Source organism: Diadema setosum, chromosome 2 (assembly GCF_964275005.1).
Source record: "Diadema setosum chromosome 2, eeDiaSeto1, whole genome shotgun sequence".
In the NCBI taxonomy this organism is placed as follows: Eukaryota; Metazoa; Echinodermata; class Echinoidea; order Diadematoida; family Diadematidae; genus Diadema; species Diadema setosum.
The window spans coordinates 47,628,197-47,651,144 of record NC_092686.1 but is presented as its reverse complement, the minus strand read 5'-3'; the positions used below and the strand labels follow the sequence as shown (position 1 = coordinate 47,651,144).

At 39.2% G+C, this 22,948-nt stretch overlaps 1 protein-coding gene across 1 annotated transcript; it reads right to left on the bottom strand.

Moving 5' to 3' along the window:
* Positions 1-9,126: 9,126 nt before the first annotated feature.
* Positions 9,127-19,379, bottom strand: LOC140245861 (uncharacterized). The gene is made up of 8 exons (XM_072325350.1): positions 19,341-19,379; positions 17,328-17,342; positions 16,513-16,575; positions 12,903-12,954; positions 12,502-12,646; positions 11,716-11,874; positions 10,918-10,971; positions 9,127-10,519 (listed from the first exon to the last, which is right to left on the bottom strand). The coding sequence occupies exons 1-8, from the start codon at positions 19,377-19,379 to the stop codon at positions 9,127-9,129; spliced, it is 1,920 nt and encodes a 639-aa protein (XP_072181451.1).
* Positions 19,380-22,948: the final 3,569 nt, after the last annotated feature.

Genomic DNA, 22,948 nt, shown 5'->3' with positions numbered 1-22,948 from the left:
AATGAGAGGGTTGGAGAAGATGGCCATTATTGTCCACTTTGTCTCAACACCTCTCATGTATTTTTAACAGAGAGGGGTAATTTGAAATCGCCATGATGCAGAGGAAGTTGGTAAACATAATCATAACTTGATTTGAATGTTAATAAATGAATACATGACAGGCCTATATGAATATGAATACATACGTAAACACACACACACACACACACACACACACACACATATATATATATATATATATATATATATATATATATATATATATATATGTGTGTGTGTGTGTGTGTGTGTGTGTGTGTGTGTGTATGTGCGTGCGTCTATGTGTGTTCGTTTGTGTGTGTATCTAATGCAGTTCTTCTGTTTTCTTTCATCACGCCTTCAATCGATATGATTATAATTATATTACATACTGGTTAAGACATTGTAAGATTTTGACATCTCGACATCCTCTTCAAAAACGTCTGCCCTCATTTTGCAATGGTTGTTTTATACCTGTTCTGTTGCTCTATAAGAAGATCTCTTCTTGTTTTGCAATCAAGAGTCCTAAATTCAAGGCGCTATTGGATTCAATACACGATAATTCGCGTGAGTCATCCCGAGCTACCAGTCACGCTCGTTTTGGCGTGATAAAATGAAAAGGTCCCATTTCACCCCCGACTGGAGACTCAAGGTGTTTGAGCGCAAGGGGAAAGCTTTGAAGGTGTATTTTCACAATGAAGGATGTGTGCAGTTGAATGTAGTATGTTATGTTTGTGACCAAACAAAAGCAGATGGATAGATAGATGATGGGTAAATAGAGAGAGAAGACAGATGGATAGATAGATAGATAGATAGATAGATAGATAGATGGATAGATAGATAGATAGATGGATAGATAGATAGATGGATGGATAGATGGATGGATAGATAGATGGATAGATAGATGGATACATAGATAGATAGATGGATAGATAGATAGATAGATAGATGGATGGATAGATAGATAGATAGATGGATAGATAGATAGATAGATCGATGGATAGATAGATAGATAGATAGATGGATAGATAGATATATATATAGATAGATAGATGGATAGATAGATAGATAGATAGATAGATGGATAGATAGATAGATAGATAGATGGATAGATAAATAGATAAATAGATAGATGGATAGATAGATAGATAGATAGATGGATATATAAATAGATAGATGGATAGATAGATAGATAGATAGATAGATAGATAAATAGATAGATAGATAGATACATACATAGATAGCTGGATAGATAGATGGATAGATAGATAGATAGATAGATTGGTAAGTTTAGATGGATCGTGATGGGTAGATGAATTACAGTAAATAGATATAGATAAATGAATGGATATAGATGCATTAAATAGATCGATGGATATTATAAGTGAATACATGAGAAGATGAAACAAGATAGGAAGCAATAGATTTTAGTTAAATAAAGACATAATACTAACGTGATTTATAAGCCCGGTGTGTCCAAACAAAATATGAGAGAGACTGAGAGTTTTTCAACATTTGGATTTTATTTCATAAGTATGGGCCTGTGATTTGAAACTCATGTATCATGACAGTGTATATACTCCAAAATAACATAAGCGCAAAGAAGTTTCAAGAACTTCTTCCGTACGAGACTTATACTGAAGATTAGTTACAGTCTGTGTGGCTCAGTGGATATGACAACGAGTTCTCAATCATGAGGTTCATGGTTCAAGTCCACCGGCATCAGCGGTCGTACTCTCAGGTAACGCAACAGTCTTCAGTGTTTGGTCATTCGCAGGGACCCTAGACATATTTTGGTAGAAGTAGATCCCAACTCGAAACTCAAAACTATAAAACTTCTCAAAATGTGTGAATTTGCTTGTCATACTCTTTCTCTATAAAAGTTCTGTAGTGTCCCATTTAGTACATTTTATTGCCCAAGATTCGGAAGAACAAACATGATTCTGAACCTGCACCAATGTACAATGCAGCCAATTGAAAAAGGCTACGTGATTGTATCAAGGTGAATTAGATATATAAAATCTAAAAAGTAAGGCTTAATTCTTCTTCTTTTTTTTTTTCTTCTTTTTTTCTTTTTTTTTTTTGGGGGGGGGGGGAGTGTTATGACTCCAGCACCCCAACTATCTTCCACCCACCATTTTCTATTTCTGTCTTGTCCTTATTATCATTGGAACTAGCTCACTCTGATATCTTACAAATTCAAACAACAGAAAGCAAATACGTCTGCCTCAGCGTCTCTCAAACTTGAGTCAATATTGACTCTTTCGCCAATTTGAATGACCTATACTATTGTCCCTTCCAGCTCCTTTCGAATCGCGACCAAAATTTGAATTAATTCAAATGTAAATAATAGTAACGTTCAATCAAATGACTTTTCAAACAGCTTGTCATACAGATAATAGGTCAGACTAATATACATTCGTCCAATGGAGGTCATCATTCCAATCAATACGCGCCTTAAACGTGCTGGACCACCGAAATATGAAAAGCGCGCCTTTATAGTCTTGTAAGCATTATTCCTTTACTTTCCATGATCCTGACAATCTCATGATTTCAGATCACAGTATAGGGCAGTGTGGTTTCCTACTACACAAAGTATGCCCGTACTGTTTAAGCATTTAAACAAACACTTTCATTATCAAGTAGATCACAGTGACGACGTTATATGATTGCTGTATCATGCACCTTTCGAACGGGGGACTTGAATTGACTTTGCTTCCATGTATGCTAGAAAATATCCGTTAAAGAACTCTTGCACCTCTCAACCTCTTCCCAGGGGGAAATATTAACAAAAGTTGACAGTTACGGAACAAAATGCAGCATATAAGCTGAGCTATTGAACTACTACAGGGTGAGGCATCTGCGTAGGAGTTTTATTTTTTCCCCACTCATTAAAAGTCAAATATTATCTTTCCGTACAAAGGTCGCAGCGACTGTGTGCAGCCCACAGGCTGAGACGCGTGCATGAAAACCGTTGTGTTTATCAGCTAGCCAAAAGTGGTTCACAACGTACTCAAACTGCTTGTATCCCAGTTCATTTTGACCAACTGGACATAAAGCCAGTTATAATGGTATATCGATTTTTCGCTGTCTTGATATAATAAAAAATTGTTAGCTGTAACACTGACATTGATCCAACGATGTAATCAAAAGCGTTAGAATAGCAAGAGCAAAGCGAAATCAATTTATTTATCATCTTCTTAGAATTTTTACCTGTAGAATATAATGGAAAAAGAATACACATAATTTTTATGACTGTCATCTATATTCAGACCTAAAGAGAGTACTGTAGTTCCTACATGCGAGAGAGAAAGAGAGAGAGGGGTGGGAGCAGGAAGTGAGACATATACTCTGTTTTCTGAGGCTTAAGTTCCAGAATCAACCAAAAGCTTTGGCCAAAAATCATACTCTTATCGTTTCACAGTCATATTCCTCGCATCCTTCACTAACGACCAAGAATTACTGTCCTCTCGATTACAGCAGTGATCAGACATCAAAATAATAACATTCATATAAAGATCTTACTTAGAATAAACACGTTAAACTCTTATATCAAGTTTATCCTATCCTCTTCATTAGACATCTTCATCACCACACAAAATCCATCTTCTACGTAGTTAATCTTTTTGATTTTTATCATCAGCGGGTGAAACTATAACACTTTTGCCAACAGATGGCGGAATTCATGGCACCAGGCTTCTGTGGCTGGTGGGTGTGTCGGCTGTACGTCATGCCATGAGATTATTGCAGAAATTGAAACATTATATATTCGTGTTTTTATGACTTGGTCATTATCGGCGTAAGACAGGTGAATCGTGTAGCTACTCGACAACAGAGCACCTAATCAAGCGGAGAAGTATCATGAATGAGGTGTGACGGTCCCGAAAGGTTATCTAAACTGTGGTGCTGCGAGGTATGTCGTTCATCGCACCAGCAGGTATCGAACTAGAATGCCATTAGAAAAGGCATGTCCCCGAACCTCTCTGCCTTGCGACAGTGTACATATTCTAGACTTGGCGCGATTGTAATCTTATCAATATTCATCCATTCTGACAGGAAGGTACACGTGTTGTCTGCTCTAAGATGATGTCCAAGATGCCAAATCAATGAATCTCCAGTGGATTTAGCCTGGAGCGAACAATATTTTGGATTGATCCTATGATTCGGGTCCTAAGTGGACGTAAATCCTCATGGTGGAAACTTTGAACTTGATTGAAGTTTGAGTTTTAAAGGCAATCCTTGAAAACTTGCTATATACTCAGTAGATACAGCACTGTCATACAGTCGCAGAAGTTGTTACAATCCCATGTACACGAATAAGTTTGTAAACCTCTTTGGATTCAGTAAAATTACCGTGTAATTGCCAATAGAGGGCGTTACACATTTACTGGTTGCAGCGCTAATTCCTCGCTGTACAAAATTTGCCTGCGTATACAAATTGACTTTCATCGTCTGTTTTCAAAATTTGATTTTTTTTTTTTCGAATTCACATTACAACATGGATTTTTATTGTTCAATGAGTTCTTTCATTTATCCCAGTCAAGTCAAGGATGAAGAAGGACCATGTTTTTATTTAATAGTCTGCGGATAAGTCATTGCTCAACATATATTTTTCTTTCTTATTTTATTTACTTCTGATCTTCTTAAAAGTTATGCAGTCGATAAACCAGTGCTTTGAGTCTAGTGTAGTTGTTGAAAAGCTAGCCACATTCGCAATCCTTAAAGTATTTTGTGGGTATATGACAGACAACCACGATGACACATGGATGTTTTCCGCCATTGTGTAGCAGACGAAGCGTGCCTGCCTGTTCTTCATGGGCAGCGAAGGGAGAAATCTTGTTTGACGGTAACGGTCGCGCCCAGCCAAGGACGTACTAGTAGTACGATCTGCTTCAATGGCCAGCGAATCTGTCAAGGAAAAAAAAAATCTATGGTAATCATTTTTTCTAGAGTTAAACTAGAAGTCAAGATTTTTTTATTCATTTTTTCCCCTTGGAACATTTTCTCAGAAAAATGAAAAAAAAAAATCAAGGTCACCAGATTTGAGAGGCTCAACGGCTGAATCTCACGTGTGGGACTGATCATCACAATGTGTTAAAATTCTATCATACAATGGAACAAAAAGGGCTAGTTCAAATTTACTTAATCTGCATGCGATGTGTCTTTATAATGTTTTTTAACTCAACGGTAATATTATCAAGTTGCGTGTTAGCGATATACCCTACACAGAAGACTGCTAAAATTGATGCCATGTCCAAAAGTTTTACATTTTGTATATATATATATTTAAAAAAAAAATCTTGTTTAGTTTTGAATCGTTTTACGGGCGGAGTTTCATACCCATGTCACACTCATGTTTTGTGGACAAAGGGACGCCGCATTTTGCTAACACAAACGCATAGGCCTACACAAACATTAACAATAACACAGTTACACTTTTTTAATTATTCATTTTTCGAATGTCGTGCAATGATGCCTGGCACCTTGATTGTATAAGGCAGTGAGGTAGGTCGATCATCTTTGAATACTCAATTCTCATTGGCTGGTACCTACCTTATGTTTGACTTTCTGTCTAACGTGTGATTGCATCTATTTGCGCAAAGGGCTCAGAAATCTTATTCACAAAGGAGCAAATGCATGTGCTCACACACGCACACACACACACACACACAATCATGTCATACACAAAATTATAGCAGCTATTCCACTCACTATTGTTGCTTGATCACAGAAATTCGAACATGCAAAAAACAACAACAACAACAACAACAACAACAACAACAACAACTTGTGACCACACATAATAATGCTAACACCACACAATAAAGCACACAACACACTTGCATGCTAACACACACTTGCATGCTAACACACACACACACACACACACATGCACAAATAATCAAACGCACTAAAACTAAGACATACACATTACGCATCACAACCATCACCCTCCAAACAAACTACAAACTGGCTTTATTTGTATGCAGTAATTTGATTGCGAGATGTTGTGTAATAGGGACAGTGACCATTACAATGCATCAGTTCTTCAGAGCAGTGTAGTGTATTTTGGCAATCTTACCGACAAAATAATGACGTCACTTCCCGGCATCATTCCTGGAGCCTTTTGTTCGATTGACATCGTAACAAGATTTTCTTATGTGTACTAATAATTAGCTATGTATCCGTCTTCGAACTCATGATGGAACAAGTCAAGACGATGATGATAATGATGATGATGATGATGATGATGATGATGATGATGATGGACAATTGCATTACTTCTTTCGAATTATTAATGTATTATGTCCAGTTTGTTTATTTCACCCATGAGCTAGCATTTCTAGCAATAATGAATTTAGGTGTCTTCCATGAAGTTTGATTTTTTCCACCAAGTGCACACACACACACACACACACACACCTTCTGATTACGTAATATCAAAAATAACATATCATGAGAAAACTTGCAATGTTGTGTTTACAGAGACAAAGCAATGATATATTTCGTAATTGCCAACCGAGCAATATGGAGTTTCAAGGTGAAGTGGCACGTACACATTTCGCGTTCCATTATACACACTATAATACCATTCATACAAGAAGAAAATGACAAATTAATAGGCCTACTTGTGTGATTTGCCCTCTATTCCATCTTGTGCATAATGGAAGTTCTCCCTTTAAAGCCTTGTACAATATTAATTTTACCTGTGCCAAATTGAATTGCCCTGTTAATTTTCCTCAAAGCTGTTCATTGTAAAGAGGCATAGGAGTAAATAGTAACATGTTTATTCCTACACACTTATTTCAATGGACGCAATTATCATTGCTAGACACACCGCGCCATCAAATACTGATAAATTTAACCAATTTCATGTACACGCATGTACTTTAACAATGTCTCCAGGAGCATGACATATTAAATACTAGCAACATCACTGATATAGTAGAGGTTGGTGTGTAGCATCACTATGTCAATGGTGTGCAGATGTACGCCCTCTACGTCATAAGACAGCACAAGGTGTTCAGTAGATCATCTACTAGTATGTGACTTGGACATGACATTGGAAATAATGTAGGCACTGGGATTACATTTGTTATCGCATAGGAACTTAGAATGAACCAAGCCTTCAGCTATGGGTAAGGCAAAGTTATCTAGTTTTAAGATTGAAATTCTGCCAATTAACAATTCAATCTTATCTTGCATTACATAATCATGCTTGATGTCAGCAAAACCAAGGCTATCTTTGTATAGCACAGGTAACACTGTTAACACCATTAAAGAGGAAATCCAGTCCAAATACAAGTTAGTCTGATAAAAAAGAGTGAAATTCTACGAGTTGAACAGTAAAATTTGACTGAAATCGGATGAAAAATAAGGAAGTTATGAAATTTTGAAGTTTTGATAATTTTTCCAAAACAGTTCTTGTACAGTGGGTATGAATATGCAAATGAGTGAGCTAACCATGTCATACCCTTACAATTTTCCATTGATCGTGTACGAAAAAAAAGAAGAAAAAAATGACGAAAATTCAGTGTTTCTGCCACTAAAGTCTGAAACATGATGTTATTCCTAGTTGAATAACTTCAGAATGGTGATCAGTTAGATATACAATATATGAGGATTTGAGCCTCGGGCACAAATGCGTTTGAATGAAAAACTGGAAATTTCAATATCTTATGTACAAACTATATATGGTAAGTTGTGAGGGAATGACAAGGTCACTTTTCCATTTGCATATTCATATTGACTGTTCAAGAACTGTTTCCCCCAAAATAGCGAAACTTTGAAATGTCATAACTTCCTTATGTTTCATCTCATTTCGATCAAATATATACCATTGGACTCATAATATTTTACTCTTTCTTATCAGAAGAACTTATTTTGGACTGGATTTGGCTGAACTTTCATGTAGGCATAAAATCTATTTAATAATTTCAAATCAGCCAAACTTCAAGAATCAAAATATCAAATATTATCAAATGGACTCATGAAATCTGGACAATACATGCTTAAAATAATTACTTCTGTAGCACCAGATATAAATCTCTTGCAATTCAAATGCAAGACATTGTTGATACACAGAAACACAGTCTTGAAAATAGAGTTTGCACTGAATGTTGGACCGTAAGTAAGGGCAGATTTACAGAGGGCGCCCCTCTCAAAAACAAAGTGTTGGAGGTGAAGCTTTGCGCACCCATTCGCCTATTATATTCTCCTATAGCCCCTGTGAGATTAACATTTTTTTCATGAACCGGTATGTGAAGTGCGTAGTTAACAAAATCAACACATCCTGATTGTGTGCGTGGCCCGGTTTGTAAAAAGATGAATTTCTCGTTAAGCGAATGGGGTTTGTCGGGTAAATTCAACTCGAGTTCGAGCATGAAATATTATTTTGTAACACACAAAGAAGACGCTGTAAAATGGCTACTGTGCATCAAAATAAACGTGTGTGTCCATTTCACCGTGATCATTGCATTTGGTGTTGTGCTCCAAGTGTCTAGAGTGTGGCACGGCATTAAAACACATCCACGTGGTTGCTCTGTAGATCATTAATAATACATTTTGACTAATAGTAATAGAAAATAATCAGCATATTACCGTCTGAATCTTCATTATTTTTCCCACTTATATAATTATCATATATAATATTGTTACACCTCAATCTCATTATAGAGAGATATACTTGAAATTTCCTATGTTCAGTGGTGTTTGCTTATTTTGCAAAATGAGACTTGGGCACTTAACCTGATTAAATGCACCGAGTACAGGAAAGATTGCCAAGGGTTATGCATTTATCGATGTAACTCTGTAACAGCCTTTAGGTGGCGAATATCTTTGGAAGAAAATTAGCGATCAGAATTAACTACACTTCTATTCAGGATTTATTTCAATAAATTTTGGTTGACAAAAGCGGATATTTCTGTCAATGGGTACTAACTTAATATTGACCTCCTTATGTGTCAAAAAATAGAGACTTTGTAAATACAATGCGGCATTAATACAGGCATACATAATATGAAGTACTGAAATGAGAGGACGAAATATGAATATAAGTGAACATTAAGGCAGACAACGTGCAGGTTAATGCGCACTTTCTAGCGCTCGTCACCTCGCGTGTTCACTGACGGGATCAGCTTGCGTAGAGGGCGTACTCTCTGAGAAAGGCACATCGCCTTCTATCCACGTAATATCGTCCAGGATGCTTTCTCCTTTGACTACCACTGGCTGAGGCACGTTCTCTGGAGCTTCTTCAGAAGAGTCCGATGTCGACGAGGGCAAGGACGACGACGAGTCGGATGCGATGTTTTCATCTGTCGAGTTTGCAGTGAGGACCTCTTCCATGTTCTCCGCCTCCTCACCCGATTCATCGGAATCGTCCGGAGGTTTGCTCGCCATATCATCATCTGATATAGCGCCCTCTTGGTCCATGGACTCATCATCGCTACTATCGGGCTCGGCATCAACAACATCATGATGATCATCACATTGATCCAATGATGGTGTTGTTGGAGGTGCTGCAGGCATGGTGTGGTTACTCTGCTCGGAATCACTTCGATTCGGTTCAGCAGACTTCTCTTCGACATCGCCGGTGTCCGTCGATTGTCGAGACGCGTTGGATTCATCGATACTCCTCAACGAACTCGCACTGGAGGCAGAGGACAGAGTTGCTTTGCGGCCCGATAGGCGGCTGAGTCGCGCACTTCCCAGCGACGAACGGTCTTCCTGGATGGCAGATAGTTGGCGCGCTCTTTGCAGCTCGTTCTTAAATTGTTTCGTTTTGTTCGTGAATCTCTTCCGCGTTCTAAGCAAGGTGAACTCTTCTTCCGACTGCTTTTGCCTTTTGGCCTCTTTATGAGCCTTCTTCATGTTCAGAATTTCATCTTTTGACGATGTTCTGACAGCGGCGGAATTGTTGACATTTGTGTTTGTTGTCTTCGCAGTGTTGGCGTCTGTACTTGAAGTTGACTCGGATGTTTGTGATGTGCCGTCCGTTTCCTTGGAGTCACCTCCACATAAGACAGTCTGAATCGGTGGGAGAGGATTCAAACTTTGCATCGTCATTTCCTCCACCGATTTATGGGATGGCATACCCGAATTGTCCCGATTTGGAAACTCGAAGCGAGATTCGGCGAGTCTGTTGGCGTGCTGGAGCTGGAGGCGATAGTTTGTCACGGAGCGATCCTCGGCCTCGGGCAGAACGGCCGATTGATGATGCATGCCATCCAGTGGCGGGCGCCATGTTTTCAGTTCGACTGGTGATTGCTCGGCCATCTTGCCGCTGTTCACGGGCGGCAATACCTGGGCACTCGACATCGTCATCACTTCTTCCTGCGTGTCTCGTTGATCCTCGGAGTCTGCCATGGTGTCTGGGCTGAGTTTTCGGTGACTCCTGGCCGAGTCTGCCATTCCGTCTCCCTCGTTGCGTTGGAGAACCAAGACGAATGGTCCCTTGTCCTCCCTCTTCTGCCTCTGAATAGGCTTCATCATCACCATTTTCCTACAAAAATCAAACAAAAATATGGGGAAATATAATTATGTGCGATTATCATAGTCATTGATTATGGATGAGAACAGACACGCCGTAAAGGTTGCAACATTTTAATGGAAAGTTCATCATGATAAACAATGGATAGCACTTACTACCATTAAGAAAGGTAATATATTATAGAGCTAAATTTCACAGTTTATTATCATATATTGGTGTTAACATGCTGATTCTAACAAAGATAGAGTAAAGCAGTGAAGATACAAAGGGAGTTTCTAATGTTTCGTGTTATTAACATGCGCGAAAGGCAAACACAGCATACAAAGTTTAGGTCATTTAAGTCGTTAGTGAGAAAAAAAGAAACTACTCTTGAGAGAGACGAGCTCTTGAGCGTTGATGGTTTTACTCACTTGACAAGGGAATTTTGCGGGATGGCGAACGGGGCCACAGGTGTCTTGTAAGCTCTGCGGTAAAGAGAATCAGACAGTAAACAACATTATTTTTTAGTCATTACCAAGAATTCAATTCATCAAAGATTACAGCTTCATGATTTCTCTAATTCAATGGGTCGGACTTTCTGGGCTAGATCAGAAATACCACAGCTCTCAAACTTTGGGAGCCTCAAACAAATTTTCATACTTTCGATCTCCCAATATACTCAGAATAAACAACCTGATATGATAAAAAAAGATGAATTGACAAACTCTATATCTCTCTTAAGATTGGATGGAATTCTGATGTGGGATTCTCCTTCAGTTATTCAGCTATTTATGATATTCTATTCATTTACTTTTCAGGCAGTCAATTTTTTCTCAATAGGAATATCACTTAATCGAGTGGTATTTGTTGTCAGTGTGGATTCATTCACATAACATGGTATTTGCAAAGAAAGATATTTGTCTTTATGGCATTTTTTTTTTCGTTTTTATGACGTCACTCAATATTAGAATGAACCTTTTGCTTAATCATGGTCAAGGGTAGCAATTTGCTTTATTGTTCATGTACACTGCCACCATTGTATTATATGATTTTTTAACGTATGAGGGAGATATTAATGAATTTTTCCTAGTTCAAGCTTTCCTTAGTTCAAGTAAATTAATGACTACGAGTCATATACATTCGACAACCCAGAAATACAATACAAGTCGGTAAGGCTGCTTCTAAAAATCACACTGAGAAGACCTCCATGTCGAGTGACGGTCTAGTACCTGATAGTCATTGGTGAAGCCTTGGTCCCTAGACCGAAGTTCTGTTCCTTCCGGTGTAGGACCCGATCTACAAGTTCTTGAAGCGGCACCGTCTGGTTCTTGCTGATCCGTGGGGAGCGACTATTCTGGAACGCGTTTAACCGATCCTGCTGCGTTCGCCTATGTGTATAGACGGTGGACATGGAAATTCGGTTAGGGGTAAGCGACTCTGCCTGGAGTAGATTCCAGGTTAGAACCAATAAAATCAAATCAAATCAAATCAAATCAAATCAAATCAAATCAAAATCAAACTTCTGTCATTTTTTGCCTTTTAGCATGAAAGAAACAGTCTTTGTTTGCATACTTCAACATACCATTGCAGAGCACGCCAAGGAGAAGTATTGAACTACTCTGATTTCTAGCATTGCACACAATCATAATCATGAATTAGATTTCAATAATGCGCAAAAACTATTATACATACATCTTCTTGTGTGCCGAAAGAGCTGCTGAGCTACTTGAAGTAATACAATCAATGACACAAAAAGATGTATCCTGAGCTTAGATTCAAGAATGCTCCAATGTTGACTTTCTTATCGCTAAAGGTAAGTCGTTCCACAGTTTAGGGGCTAAAAATTGCACATTCAAATACTCGATCTCCTACAAAAGGTAATTTTTCTTTTATGCGCATGATGTGATTTAAGCCCCCCCCCCCCCAAAAAAAAAAAATGTAAATATATATATATATATATATATATATATATATATATATATATATATATATAGCGAGTGGCTTGATAGACTCACCAGTAGTTGCCGCCTTGCAGATCTTTGGCAGCGACTTCCATGGTCGAGGAATTACCCAGGCTTGCAGATAGACTGATATCCCCTTTCCCATCGAGTAGCGTGCTGCGGCGCTTGGAATGAATCAGCGTAGAAGAGGCACCATTCCCTGTAAAGAGTAAAAGACGGTAATGAAATTAATATGGTGTATACATGGCTGGTGCTGCCTACCGCTGGAAAGCAATATAATAGATGACGGTATAGGTCGTTCAAGAAAATGAAATAATTACAGTCCAACCGTGCCGACAAAGAATGTGATGTCTCCACTATTGGCGGTATATTCGATATCAGTGTTGCAAGATTGAGATGAGTCGTTAAAGTTCGTTAGAAAGTTGTATCTTCATAAGAACACAAGTATAGCTCACCGTTGATTCGTTGTCGCATTCGAGTCCGTAACTGTTCCTGAGCCTTGTCACGCTGCAAGTAAAAAGAGGAGAACATAATAACCTCGTAATTTTATTTCAAATTCCACCGAGTTACTTTATTTTTTTTTATCATAAGACAAAGTGTCCGCCAGCAAAGGATTATGAAGATAATCTCTTCAATTCCGCACTGCGCTCATACAGATAAAATGCGTCTATAATCATTATTGCCGTTATTAAAGACATTATCATTTTTTTTTAATGAAGGCAGTTGGATATTGTGAGAAAGTAACAGAAGTGTGACAGAATTACATTTACGCACTTAAAATCTATTGCTAAAATATATCACTGAAAATACTTCAACAAACGTCTGTTAGTATAGGCCCTCCAATCAAGATTTGAAGTTGTCACTTAAGACAACGTGGAACCTTCAAAATTTGATTAAACAACAATGGCGATATACCATTAACAGTACATTGGTAGGTTCAATATCAGTAAATAGACAGGCACTGGCTGGTTATGGGATCTCTACCTTTACATTTTGATGACATAAAGGGGCCGTCTCCTGAAAAGCCGAAGCAAGTCTGAGTATGTGAGTGTCACTCGGTCAGTCCACGTGGGGTAAAGTTTTAAATGGAACTTCTGTCATTTCCAGCAGACAAAGACACCCAGGGGGGTTAACCGTATGGATATTATATTCTTCTAATATCACGACATGCCAGCTCGTAGGAATCAAAGTACAGGCTATATCTTTATGATAATATTGTAAGTATATAGTGCATGTTGATATGCCATATCCACATGTCTATGACTGACAGGGACAGTCCCATACAAAACACACGCCTTGATCGTATTTGCATATCACGGTCAAATACTATGGTGGGGTAAATTTTGTTCAACATTTCTTCACTGCCCTTATGTTATAGTGGAAGAAAATTGGATAAAGAAAACACACCCTCCCAAAAAAGGAGAAATTATCCGACTTTCAGATTGTCCTGTAACAGATCTCTTCTCAATATCCTATTATTGAACAGCGTAACAGATAATTTTTTGATGAGATTTACTTAAATATGAATCTATAGATGATTCAAGAAAATATGATTATAGAAAAATGTCTGAATTTGACCATTTCAAGAACTTGCCATGATTACATGAGTGAATTTTAAGATTGCAGCTTGTTATTGCAGGGGGTTCAAAGGAGCCATACGTCTCTGGAACTTTGTCTTGATACCAGTACAAATATTTCACTTTATGTGCTGTATTCAATTTTTTTACTCGGTGACCTTTGACCTCTTGATTTGCAAACCACTCTATTCATCTTCGAATGATAGTAACATACGTTGTATATGTTTATAAAAAAAAATACAGTGTACATTTGGACATGATTGTGCTCTTTAGTTAATTCAGTCGCAGCTACATGCTGATGTAATGCACTCTGAAATAGCATTGACTTGAGGGGCACGAAGTTATGACAAGGGGGTCTAGAATAACGACTATCCATAGGTGGTGCCCTTTGGTAATTCATAAAAACTTATGATAAATCCAATATGGCGTGTTTTATCATGGCATGCTTATAAATCGACCTCCCGCGTGGGATGAATGATTTATTGGCGGTTTTCGGAGATTTCTGACGCTGATTTGGCGTGGGAACTCTTTCAGACTTTGTCGCGCGTGATACCAACGAAATTGCTGCAGTTACAGTCATTGCCAATGCATTATCACTTTGTCAAATCTTTTTCATACCTTAATTGTGTTGATTTAAGCTGCACTCTCAGAAACGTTTGGACCGTGTAGGAGGCTCACTCGTACCATCATGAGGATACCCCCACCCCCCCCCCCCCAACTCTTTTACCTTACTCACATACCATTCAAATCATATCTGATGAGACTTTGAATTGCCAGTGTGGATTATAGTCCGAAAGATATCAGCCACAGCGTTTGCATATTAATATCTAATTTGATAGAGAGAAGTGTAGAAATGGAATTTACCGAGAAAAGGGAAGAATACACGTGTCAAGTATAAATCGTAGCACTATATCATTATTTCACATGCAATAATCAAAATACAGAAAATCTAAGTATAACGACTTGACTCAAGTACATGTAGGGTGAAGAGAGAAACATATTCAGAGCTGCCAACTTTTGTAAAAGCCTTTCAGTACTTTGATGGCTGAAAATCAGTAATTTGCACCCTTTTTGAGTGAAAATCAGTAATCCTTAACAGTGTACTAGAATATATCACAGACAATGATTTCTAAAATCAGTAATTTGCTTGCAACCTTCAGTATTCTTCTCCAATTTCAGTAGAAATTACTGAAAATCAGTACTAGTTGGCAGCTCTGCATATTGGATCAAGATTCGTTGCTTAGAACGAGGCTTAAACAGCAGTGCCTCAATTTAAGGGTTCTTACAATCCATTTCACTAACAAATAGAATGTTGGCGAGACGATATTGGTGTTACAGTAAAGCAATGTAAAGAAGCTGCATAGTAGGATACGGGCATCAGAGTGGATTCTGGTTTAGTAAACAATTTGACTGCCGATCCGTTGTCCTCTGATACACTATACAGGCTGTATCAGGCCCAAGGGAACTGAATGGAATCAATTTGTATAAAGGAGACTCGCTAACACTGACAAAGAACGAAATCATACAGCCTTCTTCCATGGAGGGCTTTGGCATAAAAGCGCATCAGCTGTGGGAGGTATGGTAATTACTCATCGACGGACGCACGGCGGGTGAGTGACGGGGAAAGCCCGGGGACAGATTCACGAGCGCGTGGGGTCTAACCCCCTGGAAGATAATAGTGAACTTTCTGTGGGACGTGACCGCGTTACGCGACATATCTCTTCCTACTGATGTCTTGCACATGGTTCAAAAACTTGCGACACCACTAAAAAGCCTTGTACCATAATTCCCTTGACCGCATGAACTTGGCCATGCGTTTGACACGGATTTCTTTGTGGCGAAATCGCACGTATCCCACCCCCGGTTTAGTTTTTTTTTTGTTTCAACGAACAGGTCAGACTTGCAGCTTTTCAGGTCGATTGACCCTCTGGATGCAGGCCAAGCCGAGCAAGGATATCAGAAACTTTTCTCGAGTATCGACTGACCACTTTCACCTTCTTTCTCCCAGCCTCTTCCAATTTTAGCTTGCTGTTTGTCAGTCACAATCAGAATTATTTTTGATATTCTAAAATGTAATAAAAAAAACTAACATAATAATTTTTGATACGTTAGATTGAACCACTTGTACACATTCTCAATAAAGGTTGGTGGGCTCTTCTCCGAAATCCTACGCAATACTACATGATAAAATTACCAGTTCTGTGTACACCTTTGGCGACATAATAAAAGAGCACAAATATATTCACTGTATACGTGATTACGTGGTCGCAACGGAAGAAGAATAGCTTCACTTATACTGAAACCGCCTTATTTCAAGTCATGAGTACAGGTACGCACCGTTTGGAACATAAATCTTTTAACTTTCCTCCGCATCATAACACTACCAGTTCTATAGTCACTTAGTTGGGTATTGAAAAGAGCGTTCATCGGACTCCATGCCAAATATAATTACCGGTTAGCACTGAGTAGAATTAGCAGCTGTACATACCTTGCGCTTTTGAGTGGACATCTTCTGACCGCCATCGTAACTCCCGGCTGCAGGCCCGGCAAGCTGAAAAACAAATGGTAAATTGTGGGAAAAACATTGGACATTGTCGCACGTATATCCTAATGAAATGAAGACTTTTCTTTCAATCACTTTGACTCTTTTCATTTCAATTGTGACGTCTCCTATCAATACGCTGTTCGAAGGTTTTGAGTTGCGAGACATTGAGGTGTGATGGAGATCACGCTTTGTGTATCGAACGTCATTATTAACACATAACTGCTACTGGTTGTGATCTTATGCCAATATGGAAATTGTTGTGGCTGAGCGCGGTTAAGAACAACCGGGTGAGATCGCAGCCTTCCATGGGGTTCGAATCGCAGCCAGCCATCAGACAGTATAGTGCCCGTTAGTAAGGTACTTTACCGTCGTTAACAAGTCGCCGTCGGTCCTGTGTGTATGCGGAAGTATAAGAAGCCACTTCACTTCTCTCCAAAAGAGCAGTGTGAAACCCCGGTGAAGTGGTAAAATGAAAAACAACAACAACAACAACAACCCGGCTGATATACATATCAAAATTTTCAAGAATCTTCAGGATTGAAGGAGGTAAATTATCTCCAGAAGAAGAAGCAAACAATAACAGTTGCGACTTCAACGTAAATATGGCGTCGTGGTTACTGCCCGGTCTTTTCATTCTGGGACAAGATGTTTGACTCACAAGCATGTCCCTCTTGCCCATGTAAAACAAGGATAATTACATCTCTTCCATTAATACGGAAGCTTTAGTAAATGTCATCGAGAAGGCGAGATCTCACAACCTGTCTTTTCGTCTTCTCGGACCCAAGAAGTTGAGATGACGAGATCCCAAAACTCGTCCCCTCCAAGCTCGGACCCGATAAATTCTGGCTGCGAGAAGTCGAGGAGACGAGATCTCGGATCTCGCCTTCTCGGACCTCAAGAGGTCGAGGTGACGAGATTCTCACATCTCGTCTTTTCGCCTTCTCGAAGCCGAAAAGGTTGAGAAGAGGAGAAATTGTCTCATCTCCTTGGTGAAACTTCCGTGGGTTAACTATGCGGCAGAGTGCTCTGACAGTGTAGTCCTTTCACTGAAGAGATTACCCAAGGTGAAGCATAGGACCCTACATAGTTAAAAACTATCATCAACACCATCATCATCTTGTTCTTTATTTTCATCATTTCAAAAAAAAAGTCTTTATAAAATTATTCAGGCGAGTAGACGAAAACCTATATATAATTGTACATTACAAGAAAACGACAAGGAATTCAGTAAAATATTTTCTCACACCTGGCCTGTCTTGGCAGGAATTTCATACGCGCCATCTTGATCCCTACCGGCATCGCCAGACAAACTTGCTAAAATTTCAGAGGAGGTATCCGCTATAACAGTCTATGTAATCTAAAACTTAGTTGTCAATACTGCTCCAGTGTGAGTGAGGGCCAACAGTAGAAAGTAAGATGATACAGACAGTAATATGACATAGAAGAAAACAAAGTCTTGCGCCATCACAGATAGTAAAAGATAGGCATGTGGATTTCCTGCGTGTCAGACAAGGGAGATGCAAGGAGATCCAGGGTTAAAACATCGATGTGAATTCTCAAGTGGCAGGATCTGGAAGTGGGATGGAGGCAACGGAATTGTATTAGGCTGTGCCTGCGTGAGAAATCTACCGCGCAGGTGTCAGAAGTCGCCACCGGAGAGACGCGCTGCCAAACTTGCATCTTATGGTCCTGCGATAACTTGACGAAATCAAATTACACCCCTGCAGAGCTCTACGGCGTGCCGCGAAATGTCAGATTACATCTGACTCGACAGGCGGAATGGGAGACCAAACATGTTCAGCATGTCACGACGACGGCAACGCGGAAAAGGAAAGAACTCGATCGGGCGAGAATGTCGCCGAACAATAGGCGATACACGGATTCTCCCGAGACATGGGAGGTAGAAAAGATAACGTTGTCAGGTGTGCCGCTGACAGCAACACGGCTTACAATACACTCCAAGTAGATTGGGTCAACTCTAAGGGCATAACCAATGCTGACCATTTGGCAACTTGTATATGTGTGTATATAAAGTCATTAGGAGGTGAGACGAACCTCCTCCCTGGTAAAGTGAAATCAAATGTTGACAAACATCTCGACAAAGAAGGGTAAACAAATATTTTGTCTCGCATTGAAAATAGACATGACTGGAGGAGATAGTACTCTTAAATCGGATAAAAATCATGTACATGAGAGTCTTTCACGTGATGTAAGTGAAGATGACGGCTCCCGTGCATTCCTATGATGGAACGTCATCAAATTGTATACACGAGTAAAAATGATGTATCCATTCATAAATGTATCTCTACCTCATTGTGATCAATGTAACTGAATGTGGCTACAGAAATTTATTTGTAAATACCATGATAGGGCGTAAATATATGTAGCGTCATCATATGTCTGCAGCCATTGAATTACAGTATTTGCCCATCGACAACTTAGTATTCACTGGAAAAATTAGGAACAAAGAGGAATGATAATTGGATTACGAAAACACTACGGATTGAGTCCTAAAGATTGAATCTTATTTCTGTAATAATTTTTAGGAATGAGCAGATGATGCAAGGAGTTATATATATTAGGGGTTTTTTATCATCAGTACGACAAACACTTCCAGCTTTGTGTTTCTGAACATGATTTTGATAATCGGATGGGCATTCACAATTCACACGGAATCGTGTGATTTTAATGGTATCTGTTGATTAAGAGCAAGAAAGGCGCTTGAGACTTAGTGAGCACTAAAGTGCACTTCCTGATACCTTGGGCTTGACGAGCCGGGCATGTCTTGTCGAGTGAACGTCTGCCGACATTTTGCAGAGGAATCTACAGGTACATTGTGTGATGACTCTGGAACCATTCCACGCTCGACTTCATTCATTGGACGAAATGACGAGTAAAAAGTATGTGTAGTCCCAGTCCCCGCAGATGATTAAACAGGTATGTCCAGGAAGACAGTTTTTAGCTCACAACATCAACGTTTCTTCATTTCCGATGAGATCACTTCTACCCAAGAAGCGTCTGCCATATTTCATCGAGCAAGGGCAACAAACGCACTTGTTGACATGGACCTGTCTGCTCGTCAAATTTTCCTTCCTTGAGTTGGTCGTGTTGGTCGTACTTCGACGAATTCCTCCTGGAATGTTTCCAGTTGCATGGAATACGAGATTAACTTTGAGCTCCTGGAAAAATGTCTTGAGGGAGTCATCCGTAGATCCGATAAGCTGCGCAGTCCTCATCCGGGTTCAGTGTGCTACGGCTAACTGATTGCATGTCAGGGCTGCGCATACAGTTCGCGCTGCTGTCTAGGTGATCGGCCGACAATCCCTGAGGGGTATTTCAGCAAACATCAACTTGTCGACAGAAATCCAACCAATATTCCTTTCCTTCTCTCCTGTAACGTTTAACAGCATCAAAGTAGGGTGACTGAAGAAATTTTCGAACGAAAGATGGCGTGACCAACTATCAGACACTGATAGGAGCTTCAGGCTGTAGGTGAGGTTATGAGTCTCTTAGAAGCGTAACACCTCATTGCTTGTTCCTCTGATGTACAAAATGTACGTCATTGGACTGTGGTCACGATTACCGTGTAGTCATTTATCGATTGCATCCAGATAATCCCGATCTCCTTTTACGCTGACTTAGCGTGTAGCCCCTTCTCTTTGATCGCTATCTCTCGATCGATACTTCGCGGGGGCACTGGCACGAAAGCCAACATTCTGTTAGTTGGACTCCCTTGTTTGTGGAATGTCTTGTTCCAGTCGTTTGGTCGCGGTGGCGTTGAAAACAATTGTTCGCCCCTTTGAGTATAGATAATCCTACAATACGACCACCTCGTCGCTCGAAGGACGCAGTTATTTGATGATTGCTCAGAGAAAAAGTTGTAATTATGAAAGAATACTGTATCAAGCCAAACGGTGATAACACGAAAAAAAAAAATCCATGTCTTTAGGATCCGTCCCTATTCGAGGATTTTGAAGAATGTTTTGAAAGGTGACATAGATAACCTGTACGGCGAGACACTCTACAAACAATCAAACAAACAAACAAACAACACTAAACAAACAAACGAAAACCTGTCATGAATTTTGCTCCTCATTTGCGTACGTAGTCCCATGATCGCGGCTACATATATAGCTGTTGGCAATGTTTACATTTTAACTTTCCGAAATAATCTACATAACCATTGTCTTGCGGTTTATGATTAGAAGGTGTAAGGTGTATTGTGTAGGATCAATGGTATGAGCTGAAAATGTCGCCATGCGTGTAGCCCGTGTACAATGGTTCCATTGTCCGTTTCCCCCGTGAATGAAGAAGAAACTACGTCCAAATGATGATTGCAATCAATTCGGTTCGAATCCCCCCTAAGTTGATTTCGATTGCACCCAGTTTGGGGCTCAGCCGACGGGATCAATTATTAACAGATCCTTACAATCCTATCCCCACCTGTCGAACGAGAAAATGTGTTTCTTTCACTACAGTCAACAAAGAGTAAAGAACCATTGAACAGCAACGTCAACAAAACATACATTTCGATCGAACGTCGCTTTATATTGATGTGGACTCAAAATAGATCCACCAACTAACATTAATCACATTCCCGCCCTTGGACAATTACAATGGAAACAGGAGATGATAAAAACGTTGTCACGCAGCCATAAACTATTTTGGGATTGGCCAGTCTCCAATATCCCCTGAGAAACATTTATGGAGATAATCATAATTTTTTCTGGGTGTACAAGATGAATGCATATAGAGCTATAACAGTTGTAGCGCCATGATGAATATATCGAATTGTATTGATCACGTGATATATATATCTGTGGTGTAAAATGCGTTATTCATAATGAGGTCTTCTTCTTTATCCAGGGTAGCCTCTTCAGTGTTGCCACTGTTCTACCAGAGGGCCCTGCCATTATTATTACCTCAGCGTTGCCAGGTATACACCTGGGTCGAGAGGGACAATGTGGGTAAAAACACATTGCTCAAGGACGTAAGCACTGGGCGGGAATCGAACTCGGGTCCTCCGTTTGGGAGTGGGGAGTCTTATCCACTATGCCACAGCGCCCCCAGTCATATTCATAATCATAAGGTCGAGCAAACGTGCTGATGTGGTGGTCCTTTGCCTCAGACAACATCGGACAAGATGCAACTGTTGAATGACGTGAAATTTTGGTTATAAAAAGATTATTCAGCAAATGCCCTAATCCATCATACCCTTTCCTAATCCCCAAATGAATGCTTGATGGTTGACCCATCATGTCTTTGGAGAAATTTGCTGCATTAATATATAATAATTCTGATTATTCTCACCATCAAATTGATACCCCTGTATTTTACTGCACATCTTATACTTGATGAGAACTAGTCTTAAACTGGTCAAATTGAATCTTAATTCATTAAATTCGCACAACAGCAACAACAAAAAAAGTGTGAATACAAAATGCAAATTTGAAAGAAAAACATGAACATAGTCTTCCAAAACGAGTTGCTTTTTTAAGATTCAATAATTATTGTAGATCAATATTCAAAATAGATATAATAAGATAGATTAATTATAAGTGACTTTTATATAATTTTGCAACCTGAGCAATAAATCAATAAACAATAAAGGATTCGAGTAAAATGTAATGTGCACTCTTATACTTTGAGAACATTAACATTAATAGTAAAACTGGTAATCAAGTCAAAACAAAACTGTACAATGACAACAGAAATGTAGCTTCTGAGACACAGTATGTAAAATCGTTATATTAATATTACTCAATCCCAATTAATTTCTGTCATAACTCTAGAATACTCGGTTTTGAACCTATATGCTTAAGTACTGCATGCGTCATATATGAAAACCCCTCGAATGCATTATTATGGCGTTTCCTTTCTCTACTCGTTTGAATAGGGCTTAAGGAAATCCATAGTTTAACGTTTAAGTTCAATGTCGATAACGTGTTGCCAGGTGAGAACAATTACTAATTGATCGAGGGATCGAAAAGGCTTAACATTGGTGTAATGCTCAGGGGAAAAAAGCGTCAACAACAGCATTTTATAGATATACTTCAAACACACAAGACGAACATCGAACAAACAACAAATAAACAAATATTTCTCAAGCTAAACCTGAAAATGACACGTGGTATGTTCTGAAAATTTCTGTGAACCACTACTGACACTCGTCCTCCTTTTTGTATTATAGCTTATTGTTCCACTATAGATGTACCACGGAGAACCCACCAGTTGGAGGCAATCCTCTTCCCCTTCAACCTCTTCCGTTTTTGGTTTGTTCATTTGTTTAATAAAAAAAAAACAACTCAAAATGCAATATGTCAGTGTTTCTTTAGAGGTTTGTCTGTCTGTTTGTCTGTTTGTTTGTTTGTTTGTTTGT

What these genes read in the sequence shown, in the direction of transcription:
- LOC140245861 (XM_072325350.1), bottom strand. Translation starts at nt 19,379, where the DNA reads ATGTCGGCAGACGTTCACTCGACAAGACATGCCCGGCTC. An exon ending in CTGCAAGGCGGCAACTACTG is followed by an intron (nt 11,875 to 12,501) that starts GTGAGTCTATCA and finishes CTATACACATAG; the next exon opens with GCGAACGCAGCAGGATCGGT. An exon ending in GCTTCACCAATGACTATCAG is followed by an intron (nt 10,972 to 11,715) that starts GTACTAGACCGT and finishes TCTTTACCGCAG; the next exon opens with AGCTTACAAGACACCTGTGG.